The 12,685-nt window shown below is 42.2% G+C and overlaps 1 protein-coding gene across 4 annotated transcripts; it reads left to right on the top strand.

The window, feature by feature from the left end:
- Positions 1-801: 801 nt before the first annotated feature.
- On the top strand, positions 802-8,365 carry c8h2orf42 (chromosome 8 C2orf42 homolog). 4 transcript variants are annotated; one of them, XM_032569261.1, is made up of 9 exons: positions 802-939; positions 2,275-3,317; positions 4,459-4,560; positions 4,710-4,790; positions 4,976-5,080; positions 6,364-6,471; positions 6,564-6,664; positions 7,673-7,835; positions 7,976-8,365. In XM_032569261.1, exons 2-9 carry the CDS (start codon positions 2,312-2,314, stop codon positions 8,209-8,211), a joined length of 1,902 nt encoding a protein of 633 aa, XP_032425152.1. In that variant the 5' UTR covers positions 802-939; positions 2,275-2,311; the 3' UTR covers positions 8,212-8,365. The 4 variants fall into 4 exon arrangements, with proteins under 4 accessions (XP_032425152.1, XP_032425150.1, XP_032425153.1 ...); XM_032569259.1 differs by having other exon boundaries at positions 4,934-5,080; XM_032569260.1 differs by lacking the exon at positions 802-939 and adding an exon at positions 946-1,440 and having other exon boundaries at positions 4,934-5,080.
- Positions 8,366-12,685: the final 4,320 nt, after the last annotated feature.

The raw sequence follows: 12,685 nt of genomic DNA, 5'->3' as shown, positions 1-12,685 counted from the left end.
TATTTTTTTGAACACACCCTTTTCAGTTAATCATTCAATTTCACAGAATCCACAGTATGCATGGCTGTCCTGTTGGGTTTGTTGGTTTTCTATACCTTTATTTTACCCCCCAGAAACTTATCTGGGGTATAGAGTTTGAAATGTTAATAAAACCAGTGATTTTCTTGCTGCTGTTGAGGCACTGCTATTATTTCGAACACAACTGTACTTTAAATGACTTGATTACTGTAGCTGGTGATCAGTTAATCAATAGCATTAGCTTGACGACCCCTAGCTGATTTTTTCCCCTCCCCAATTTGGCTTAATTTTGTTTAGTAAGTGACCGTAGAATAAACTTTTAAATGTTCTGTCCAAAAAAAAAAAAAAAAATCTACAACCAGGTTAATACCGTATGTTAATTGTCAGAGGAGTGATTGCATGGGCAGAATAATTTACATTTTTAATACAGAAAATGTCTTACTAAATATTGGACCAGCTCATTTTAGAATACAATATTAGTCATTAGAGATATTAAATAAATAAAACTGTGTTATGTGATCAGGTTGGCTAAAAGTTGAATGTTTACTACCATTTTCATACTGCAGGGTAGGTTTCAGCATTTTCTCTTCTTTCTTCGACTCATGAAGAAAGTTGGAAACCGTCTATGGACGTGACTTTAAGAAACGTATAACAAAACAGAATATTAGTGAAAAGAAAAACGCATAAGGTCCGGGAGCTCGGCTATCCTGCTCGCGGTTGAAAATCAACTACAGATACCGTGATTCCTCGCTTCCGAAGCGCACGTCCTCTGTCTGTCCTCCACGTGATATCCGCCAGCCAATGGGGAGGTCCGTTACAGGCGCAATGCGGGTATCTGGATGTAAGGAGGAATGGCGACGGTCGAGACGATTTAGGAGGCCAGAGTGAAGCAGAATTTGACCAAACAGAGGCGGATTAGAGGTAGTTCGAGCATTTGTTTTAAAAATATTCATAGAGAAATAGGCTAGATGGACTGTATGGTTACAAAAGGCTCTGTGTAGCAATTATGCACATGCTTGTTACATTTGAAGCACTTGGAAACATTTGAACTGATGTAAGATTATTGAGGCAGTGTTATTTTATTACGTTTAGTATTAAAGATGGCATGCAGTGGTGTATGGGTTTTTTACCCCCCACTAACTCTTCAGAGCCCCAGAAAAAACGCAGCTGGACAATGAATTATGCATCGCCATTTAATGATTTGTTGATGGTACTAAGTTTTTAAAAGGAACAGTTGAGATTAAAACTTTTCTCTGTCATGCTTGATGACATCACAAGAGGTACTCGAATGGAATCAACTTGAATTGGTGAATACTATGGCAGAGGAGAGTTTTGCTACATTTTTATATAGATTCAAAAGCTCTTGAGATGCAAGAAGTTAAACTTTTTATGCTCCACCTCGACACCAAACTATGATAAAAGGTAAGTTTGGCAAAGAAGACTAGAATCGCTCTTCTTGGTTGCTTTTCTTCAGATGGAGCTTTCAAAATGGATGAAATCATGGACCGTTCGCAATGTCAGTTTTGTCCCAAAACGTTCTGCTAGAAAGCTGAGGGTGAAGAGGGATTTCATTATTGTAGCATAAGATTAGGGCCAGAATTAAATCAAATATGTTTGAGCTTATTTTTTATTTGTGCACCTAACAAATCGCTGATTAAATACAGCTTTGCAGCAAAATAATGTGAAACATTTTGTTTTTGAGGTGACAAACTAGCTAAGGTGGGTTTGATTTTAGAAAAATATTTGGTTTAGGGGAGGTCCTTATCTGATATTGATATTGGAAATTGGTCCAATACCAACCAAAAAATTTGTATTGGATTATATCGACCTACATCTAAAACCTCTGATATGAGGACGCTGATAGACGCACTCTGCTCCAGCATTTCTATTCAGCAGCACTTATGTTCCACACACAGACCCATTGCTTGACAATAAAGTGGGCAGTTGTTCTCATAGCAATTGTTGAGTATTGTTCCCTGGGTATTATCACTAGATCAAGCCTTTTGTAACATTCCACACTACCAAATAAGTAATAAATTTGCCCATGATACGTCCTGATATCATATTGGCTCAATATCGGTATTGGCCATGACTCAAAGCTGCAATATCAGTATCGTATCGGAAGTGAAAAAGTTGTATTGGGACACTTGTAGTTTGGCTTGTAGCTTTAAAGTGGAACCGGCTAATATAACATTATAGTCCTATTTAATTATTTTCTCAATATTTAAAGAAAGTTTTTTCTCTCGCTTTTTCGAGGCTTGGTTACCGGAAGTCTTCGTGCTAAACCCTTGAAATGGACAGTGAAGTTATCGTGACCCCCTCATCGGCCTCCCCTCAGACTCCCGCCACCCGGTCCAGCTTAGCTGCAAAGCAGCGAGAAAGCAGGAGGTCCACGGCCACAACTCCCGCCTTTCTCTCCAACCTGGGTAGGGCCACCCTGCGGGGCATCCGCAAGTGCCCTCAATGCGGGGTCTACAACGGCACCCGTGGGCTCAGCTGCAAGAACAAAGCCTGCGGCGTGACCCTCAGAGACGCCTCGGCGGGCTGTAAAAGCGGCAAGAAAGGCGCGGTGGAGGTGGTGAGGGTGATAACCGACAGCGAGGAGGAGAGTTTCGGGAAGGAGCAGGAAGCAGGAGGCGGAGGCGCGCAGGTGTTTTCGGTGTGCCACAGAGGAAGAGGAACCACGCAGTGGGGCTTCGTGGAGCTGGTTCCCACGGACACGGCCATAGCGACCGGGGATGGAGCCACCCTGCTCACGCGCATCAACCTGGGCCGCTGCTTCCTGCCCTCGTGCAGGCAGGGCGAGAGGTCAAGCAAGCGCGAGCCAAACTCGGCGACGACGGAGCCGTCCTCCGACAGCCTCTGCGTCCACATCAAGCAGGCCATAGACTGCCGGAGCCGCGCCAAGCCGCTCACCTTCAAGAGCTCCGTCCTGGAGGCCTTACAGGCTTCCGTCCAGGCCAGGGAGGAGCTCTGGCGGCTGGCCACGGAGTCCCCGGGGCCTCTGGTGCAGCGGGTTTCTAAAGACACCCTGGTGGTGAAGTGCCACACGGACTCGCAGCATCCGCTGGGCCTGCTGCACCTGACCGTGGCCCAGGTGGAAACGCAGAAGAACAACAGGAGCGCGTTTCACTGCAGCTGCCAGCTCAGCGCGGGAAGGATGAAACATGGCGCGGACGGAGCTGGCTCTCTCCCGGCCGCCTCCCAGCTCTGCCTTCACTTCTACGCCTGCGTGTGCGCCTTCTCGAGCAACGAGAAGCTGGCCGCAGAGTTTGCGGCTTTCGTCAACCATTCTTCAGGTCAGGATAAGTATGGAGAGAAGAAAACTTTGTGGCCTGTTTTGAAAGTGTTTGCAGATTTTATTTCCTTATTGTTACCTAAAATTCTACAGAATAAATAGGATTCTTCAGTGATTTATGTAAAATCTTACATTTCATCTTTTAATTGCCACATCTCAAACTTGCTCAGTTGCAGAGACCACATTTAGATGCTCAGAACAAATAAACAGGGTCTGCTGGATTTGTGGCATTGGAACTTTCTTAGCGTTTTCTACAGACCTGTGTGGGGTTCAAAACTGGACCTTTTTTTAGCCATAATATCATACAAATGACTCAAAATTCTCATTCTATACTTTTACAAACAGAATAAAATGATCAGAGATGTATAAATGTAAAAATCCATATTTAGTGTTGATCCGATAAGCATCATATCAATAATCTGAGTGTCACATGTTTCAAGTCAGAGCTGATTAAATGCGATTAATACTGTCACTATGACAACTTTTGCTGGACGATAAATTCCCCCAGAAATTATTGCGATAAACAATAACACGGTCGATTTGAGACGATTTTCAAGTACCGGTAATATATTGATAATGGCATAATAATGCATATTTGCCTTTTCAAAAACTAATAAAGTTTGCTTTTGTACAGCTCATCCCACATTGGCACTGGAAGACATTTTAAATATCCAGAATAAAACATGACAACCAAAACAAAAATAAAAATAACACACAACTCAAAACATACGTTTTGTCCCAGAAAGTATTGCGATACACGGTGATATTGTGTTTTTTGAGACCATTTTCAAGAAATACATTGATACTGGCATAATAATGCAAGTTTGCTCTCTCAAAGATCAATAAACTTTGATTTTGTAAGGAATATTTAACACTGGAACTGGAAGATATTTTAAATAACAAAAAAAAATCAATAAAAGGGAAATAAAAACCATAAATTAAACAGAATACGACGTCTTTAAGCAAAATTTCCCTTTAAAACATTTTATTCATCAGAGTGGAAAATATTGACCTCATTTTAATTTATTATTCAATGAGCTGGTTATTGCGAAAGGCTTAGGTGCTGTTGTAATGTAAAGATTCAAAAGAGCCAGAGATAAAATTCCAGCTGATTTTCAAAGTGTTTTGTGTTTCCTCCTCAGTCGTGCAGCAGAACGCTGCCGGTGATAAACCCGCACCGCAGGCCCAACCCAACAACTCCCCCCACAAAGTGAAGAAGCAGCGTCTGGACGAGCCTGCCTCCGGTAGCCGCTCCGAACGCTTCCTGATCTCGCACAAAACGCTTCGCTCTCCCTTATTAACGTCGGTCTGAACCTTCACCACTGTGCTGCCTTCTCTTTCTGTATTCCTCCACCTGTTTTCTTTACCTCCATCACTGCGACGCTCCTCCCAGCGGCGGGGAAAGAAGCCGCCCCGGCCTCCGCTCTGAGGAAAGCCGGTCAGAGGAAAACTGCTGGTGGCCTGAAGGCTGCAGGTGCTGCCTGTCTCACCTCTGAGCCTTTCTTTTTTCCCCTTTCTTTTGCTGCCTGTCTTCGTCTTACTCTTTGCCGTTCATCTCTTTAATTCTCTCCGCTCGTCCGGAGAGACTGTGTTGCACATGTGACGGTCGACCGGAAGCTGATGAAACGTTTCCAGTGAACTGTGTGGGGTTCTCCTCAGGCAGCGCTCAGGTTGTGGACGAGCTCTCAGTGACGATGGGCTTCCAGCAGTGGCTAGCCAGCGTGACCGAGAGGATCCATCAGACGATGCATTACCAGTTTGACGGTAACCTTAGCATAAAAGTTCTTTCACATTTAGCGACCCAACTGAACGTTGGAGCTAGTTATCGTATCGCTTATCATTTATCGTGATAAGAATTTTGAGTTATCATTGTCAAGATACGTTCCGGTAAACAAAAACAAAACCCCAAACGGTCCGTGTTGTAAATTTGACTATTTTCTCCACTGTTTTTCATTGGGATTCTCAATAAATATCAGTACAGTTGAGAATATGATTAAATCCAGTTACTGTAGTGATCAAAAAACAAATCAAACTTCTTTCTGTGACTGTTGTCCTAAAGAAGCACATTACAATTTTTTTCAAGAGCAGAATTTATATTTGTTATATGTGGGCAGTGTTTTCTATGTCATAAAGTCAAAGCCATACAGTTATCTAAAAATAAGTGATAAAAGGTTTGTATTGTCACTTTAATTGTTATCACATTAGTACCAAAAGATATTGTGATAAAACTTTAAGCCCACGCCCCTAGCTGGAGGACTGTGTATTGAATTTGGTTAAGTTTGACCTTTACAACCATGAACTTCAACATATTTATCAGAGGTTGTGTGATAGGCCAGCAGAAAGAAGAAGTAGGATTGTGAAGTAGAATGAAGATTCTTCATGTATTTTTACTTTTTACAATTAGTAGTCTGAACAGTGCGGTCTATGTTATGTATTTTGGGATACATGTGCAGCCTTCACTGTGCTGCTTGTTCCCTAATGCTCTCTAGCAGATAACACAACAGCTGGATTCAGCTGGATTTACTAGTTAGCTGACGGCTGAAGTAAACCTGCACCAAATTTGATTTGAGATCATCAGATCAGCCACATTTTTCAGCTCTGTTAAAAACGTGTTGTTTTCCTTCTTTGTCACAATGTTGCCTCGGCACTGATCTGTCACGTAAAATCTCACTGATCATTGAGGCTTTGAAAATTAACAGTAAATAAACACGATCAACAATAATTCATGGCATCAATGTCAAAATTGTATGAAAATAACTGTTTACTTGTTTCTCCTTTACATCTACAGTACGTTGCCGGTTTAGTCCTATGTAGTTCACGCTTTTATCCACTAGAGGGCAGTGCAAGCAAGCAGTCTACAGGCAATTTAAGCTATTTTTCTTACGACAGAGAAATATTTTTTTCTGAAAGTTGGATTTTTACTGCCTAGAATTTACCTATAGCGCCAAAATGATCTATTTGGAGTAAAGAAATGAAAGCTTACACTTTTTCAAAACTTTTGGTTTTAGCTTATCACTTTAAACGTTAATTTTGTTTCTCGCTGTCAGGGAAACCCCAGCCGTTGGTCTACCACATCCCCCAGGAGTTCTTCAACGCCCTCCAGCAGCGTCTGTCGCTGGGATCTAAGAAGAGAAGACTGCCCAACCTCACAACAGGTCAGTGTTTGAGCAAAAAATGTCCACAACCCTCTTCAGATTTGAGAAAAGCTCAACTTGTGTGAACACATTTCTTCCGTTTCTGATATGAGCGTTTGTGAGGAGCGACGGACTTCCTCTGGGCTCTTTCTCCAAGTACACCTGGCACTTCACCAATCTGCTGCACGTCAAACACATTTTCGACACTCCGGAGGTAAAAATCCCGAGGCTCAGGAAGGAGATAAGCTCTTTCTGGAACAGATAATATATTATGTTATCGCAAACATTTTGCCTCAAGCATTATAGGTTGAGTTTTTGTGGCTTGAAGAATAAAATCAGATCTCAAAGCCCATCCTTGCGGCAAAGTGTTGGAGCTGGTTTTGACCAGGCTATAGACACATTGCAATGTGACATAAAAAGTGCAAGATCCCTTCCCCAGCTCCCTGGTTTTAGCTGTCAATATAATGCGCTAAATCCTAAATGTAAGATATAGAAAATAAAAAGGAACACCGTGCTTTGCTACTAATTGTCAACACTATGACAACTATATAACAAGGTCAGTAAAAAGTTTTCATTTTTAAAAAAAAGCGAGGGAGAAGAAAGTAAATCAGTTAAGCTAGCTTGACTATGACAACCATAAGATGCAGATGTGCTGCAGAATTCGGTGCGTTTCAGTTCAGTTAGAAAACAAAAGGCGACCCACACACCAACTCTCTGACAAATCATCAGTAGAGCAGGTGTTTAACTGAGCTGATCAGGTGATCAACAATATTTTTGCTATTAATAATAATCGCAAAATAGAAATCAAGCCTGAAGACATAATATTGTAACCAACTGAATGTTCTGTTCTTTATATGGGTTAATGTTTGTCCTTTTGGAGTTGAATCCTGATACCCCTGAATGTAAGCTGTTGGTCAGTTGCTCTGGCAACGGGTGTATCGTAGCCGACATAGGGAGCGAGAAAAAATAACAGGAGTGGTTTTGAGTTTTTCTTCAGTGGTTTTTCTGCGTTATTTTCCCCCCTGTTGTGGCGCACAGGGGTAAATTAATAAGCCTTGCATCTCCAGATTTCATTTCGCTAACAGAGTTGTTCCACTGGACGGCATGTAAAGGGATCGTGTTTTTGCCCTCCAGCGTTGTGTGCATGGATGAAATTTCCGAATGTGAACAATAACGTGCAACCTGTCTGTTGGGTTTTGTGATCAAATACTTGGACCACCAGCTGCCACTGGAGGTCACTCAGAGTTTTGTGAAGAATCTGGACGGCTCCTACTCTCGCTTTCACCTCCCTGAGCTGCCGCCTGAGCCAGAATCATTACACGGATACAGGACGGAGCGTCCGCCGACCATACGACCAATGGAGCACCGCACTTTCCTCAAAGTCGGTACGTCAGTTTCCCTTTTTTAAAATGATTTTACATTTTATTGTAAAACCCCTGACAGAAAAAAGTTGTAGCTCTGCTATTTTTTTATTTTTATTTTTTATAAATTTTTTTTTTACTTTGCTTGTTTTGCTCCCCGACAGGACCGAGTTCTGGGGACCAGGAGTCCAGCCCCTTCGTGATCGAGTGGATCCCCGACGTTCTGCCTCGCTGTCAGATGGGAGAGCTCAGGATCAGCTTTGAATTCGGCCACCAGCAGAGCGGCCAGTCGGAGTGCCAGGAGAAAGCGGGCGGGGCGGAGAAAAAAGCTCGCAGAAAGTCGGACGGCTCTCAGCCCAAAGTCCCGAAGAGTGTCGACGTTCTTCAGGTGGTTGTATAACGGCCGCCATCTTCCTTCCACTGTAACCGTAGCAATCGCATGCCGAGAACTGGAACGTGCAACCTCCGCATAAATCCGTTTCCTAGTATTGATATATGCAAAGTATGGAGAATAAACTGCCAAGCAGGTTATGGTTCCTGGTTTTACTTCTTTATCCAGCGTTGAGAATTCCTTCTTTCACAAATGCAACATACATTTACTAACGAAAAAAAGTAAAGCTGAGTCGTTTCATTGTTTCATGGTTAGTATAGTAACAGCATAATTACATAGGCTACTACTACTATTTAAAATTTTGAAAGTTTATTGTTTAATTTTGCATTTTATAACACAATAGTGCTTTTATTAATCTAAATAACATTTTAATTTGATTTGATATAAAATGTTTTATTTTCATTACATGTGTCTGCCAAAACATGTTTCATTTTAAAAACAAAATCTGCAAAAAGGACAAAGTGCTGAATAAATATTCATTAACATAAAATATTTCAAATAAATCATAAAATGGATTAATAAAGAAATGTAAAAAAAACCCCATCAGATTAGCTACATATTTATACACAGTGAAATAAAATGTCCTTTATTAAACCAAATTCAGATTTTATATCTGCACAAATTATGTATAAAAACAAACACTCCTTTAGAAATGACATTCAAATAGACAAAAGACATCATAAAGACAAATTTCAAATGAATACATGTATATGTGTGTATAATTAAAAAACTTTTTGCAATATGTAAAATATGTGTAAGCATAAAAAAATGTATACTTAAACTGGTAAAACTAGAGGAAGGCCATTTCTTGGCGATGTTTAAACACCGACTAGTTTTTGTCTTTTGAAAGATAAGACTTGTTTTATACTGAATATATGCATTATATTTCTACTATATATATATACTTTGTCATATTTATTTGCATAAATTACAATTATGTAGTGGTCTCTTTTCATTGGCCTTTAGGATAATAATCCCTCTTTTGGACTAAGAAGTTTTGAGCAGTTATTCGGGTGGAGGGACGGTTTCTTACCAGCAGATGGCAGCAGACTGCTGCTCCTCCAACAACAGTTCTGACTAACAGCTAAACCAAAGCAGAGGCAGAGAGTAGAGCAAATAAAAGATCATGTTTCTTCAACATTTGGAAATGAGTAACTACAGAATAAAATTGCTCATATAAGTTTGCTTCAATATATTGTAAATTGGCTGAATTTGGATTCCCCCGCCTCTCCTACCTCCCTTCTGGACATCGTAAAGCAGCCAGACTGTGTGATACATCACTGAAAACATCACACGCTTCCAAAATGTGCCCAAATGTTCATGAATTAATTAAGATTACAAGTTATTACCATGAGCCACAGAACAGCAAATTAGATGCACAGCACAGAATAGCAGCTCACTCACTACCGAGTCTTTACACGAGGGGTGTGGGCGTTAAATAAATAAAAAAACACACACACACTCACACAGGGCCAGCTCAAGGCCCCCTTCTTCCCTCGCAAGGCCCCCAGGACATCAGAGTGAGTACAGCCTCTGCCTGCGCAGGGGGGCCCAGATCCCAGACAGATCGCTTAGCTGTTTGTGTAGCCTGTCAGTCACAGCGATGGAAGACGCATCAATCCTCTCCTGGAAGGAAAAGCGTGCACATTTTGGCACCGACAAGCCCTTCACCGACTGAAAGATGTGCTGGCAAATGCCTGAGAGAGAGAGGAGGAGGCAGAGTTGGGCAGAATGAGTTACAAAAACTAAAATGTAGTCTTAAAAAAATGCTAATTTTAGCGGGCTAAACATTAGCGGTTGCGCCTTTTTCTTTCTCCCACCCTGGAATGTCGACAGGATGCTTGATACAAATCTATTCTCACGTCTAGGTACAGCATCCTCATTGCTCTCATCAGGCGACTCAGAGGTCAGAACCCACTGCACGCCATCACTGAAAACAAAACAAAAAAAAAAGCTTTGCATATCCGGAAAAACAAACCGGTAGGGGAAACCCCAATCATCAGTTGTACACTCCAGCATTCTCCAAACCTGTCGGGAGTCTCGCGTTTGAAATATTTTACACCTGCAACGACAACATGTCATGTACAAGACAAGAGAGAAGCAGACCTGCCAACAGGTGGCATACCTGCCAACTGACTGGACTCCTCAACACGTTCCTGATGGCTGACAACACGTTGTGACGTGAAACAATTCCACCGTCTGGGAAACAAACTCCACTCAAGCCTGCTGGAGGTCATTAACCAGAGACGTCTCCGTCCGTCCGTCCACGAGCGGCCGCTGAAGGACATCCGAGCCGCATCTGTCAGTCCTTGAGTTAACCATCCAGATCCAAAGCTGATGGCGGCGGATCTCGATATCTCTGCTGTTCTTCATGACTTCGCAGAACTGGCGTTGACTCTTCTTGGGAGGCTCAAATCAGAATTCAATGACGGATGAAGTTGTTCTTGTTGAAGGCCAAACAGAGGTCTTTGGTTTATGGATCCAGTCAGTGACGGTTTTTGATATGGGCAGTTGCCCAGGGCAGTGTGGGAAAGGGGTGGGACACTCAAAAATTAGAAAATATAGTATATCTTATATATCAGTTGTGCTCTGTACAAGCTCCCTACCACTCATATACATGTGCAGTGGAGTAAGTTTTCCTTGTGCTTTTCCTCCTGCTGAGTACTGTAAAACTAGGTTACCTGCCTTTTACTGGAAAAAAAACGATAATTGCTTGGATTGTAATTGGTTGGAGTGCGGCTGAAGGAGGGGCTTGCCATGGGCACCAGCTCTGCAAGAACCGCCACAGACTAGAGTTTACTTAGCCATCAGCTGAGGTTTCTGTAAAATTGGACTTTTGTATTGGGGGTTATTTGGCATGTGGGCGATATGGACTTTTAAGTTTCATCACGATCATTTCTGGTACAACAGTGATAACGATAACCGTGGTGATAAGAACTATGTAATATTACTTTTCTACATAACTGTATGACTGTGACTGAATGAAACAGCAACCATATCCCCACCAACACAAATACTGCTCTTGAAAAACTTTCCCATTTTGTAATATGTGTCTTTAGGACACCAGTCACAAAAAAGTGTGATTTATATCACTAAGCAGCACACAGTGATATATTTTATATATTTTCCAATTTACTTATATTCATCGATACTTTCGTTGAACAAGCTGTGGAGAAAATAGCAAAAATTAAAATCCCGACAATACAGATAGTTTTGGGAGATTTTAAACATCACTGATTGGAATTTATTGTGACAACAATACATTTATCTTGATAAATGATCAATTATACAACAAATGCCAGTTTACGTTCATGGGTTGGGTCGGCTCAGACTATTTCTATGGTCCCATACATCCTTTGCGTTTACCCAGATATCCACACTGCAGGTCTTTAATGTATTTTGGTGCTAAACCGTTCAGTGATGTATAGACTGACAAGAGTATTTTAATGTCTATTCTCTGAGCTGCAGGGAGCCAGATTAAGGGCTTTAGAACTGGGGTGATGTTCTCCATCTTCCTGGTTTTAGTCAGAATGCGAGCAGCAGCGTTCTGGATCAACTGCAGCTGGAGGATAAATGTAATAATAAATGCAACTAAAGACAAACGCATGGATGAGTTTCTCTAGATCTGGCTGAGACATTAGTCCTCTAATCCTGGAAATGTTCTTCAGGTGATAGAAGGCTGACTTTGTAACTGTCTTTATGTGGCGCTGAAGGTTTAGGTCAGAGTTCATCACTACACCCAGATTTCAGGCTGGTTCACTAGTAATAGCCGAAGCTGTGTGCTGACTCTGGAGCCCAGACTGGGATTCAAACCCTGGACCTTCTTGCTGCAAAGCAACAGTGAGGTCTATGGTGCCTCAAAGCAAATCATCTACAATCTCATTGCTCCCAAATTGTGACATCCTCAAGTCGATGGAAATGTCCGTAAACTCAGATTTGTTGAATCTCAGTAAACGAGCAAAAAGTTGACATCTGGGAAAATCTCCGTCTTGAACTCACAGAAACAGGTTGAATCAGCAAAGCGGCGCTTTCGTAAATCTTCCCATCTTGTTTCGATGGATCTCATTTTGTGCTGCTCAGCTGCTGTGCCGCATCATTTAACATGGCCATTCTTGTTTAATGATACCCACCCCTCCACCCGCGTCCCCTCTCCCTTCCTGCCTGCCTGCCTTCAGACTGCTCCCTAATAGTCGGGCTGAGCGGAGTCATCATCAGATCCATCAGGGCACAGTCATTGCCTGAGGAAACATGGGCCAATTATGGCCATAAATAATAAAGGGCGAGCGCATCTGGCATTATGACTGATGGCCCCTCTCACAGCTCATTTACATGGCTTTTGTGTGGCCATCAGCAGCTTTGCTTTGGCGTAATGCTCGGAAAATGAGTCTTTCAGAGAACTTTGCGGGGTTCATCGGAGAAGAAAACCGCGGCGGGGCGAAGCTTCGGTTTGAGCGAGGGCAGGAAACGTGCATGGACAGAGTAG

The sequence above is a fragment of the Xiphophorus hellerii genome, chromosome 8, assembly GCF_003331165.1.
Source record: "Xiphophorus hellerii strain 12219 chromosome 8, Xiphophorus_hellerii-4.1, whole genome shotgun sequence".
In the NCBI taxonomy this organism is placed as follows: domain Eukaryota; kingdom Metazoa; phylum Chordata; class Actinopteri; order Cyprinodontiformes; family Poeciliidae; genus Xiphophorus; species Xiphophorus hellerii.
Note: the sequence above shows the minus strand (reverse complement) of the source record. Positions and strands in the feature narration are given on the sequence as shown.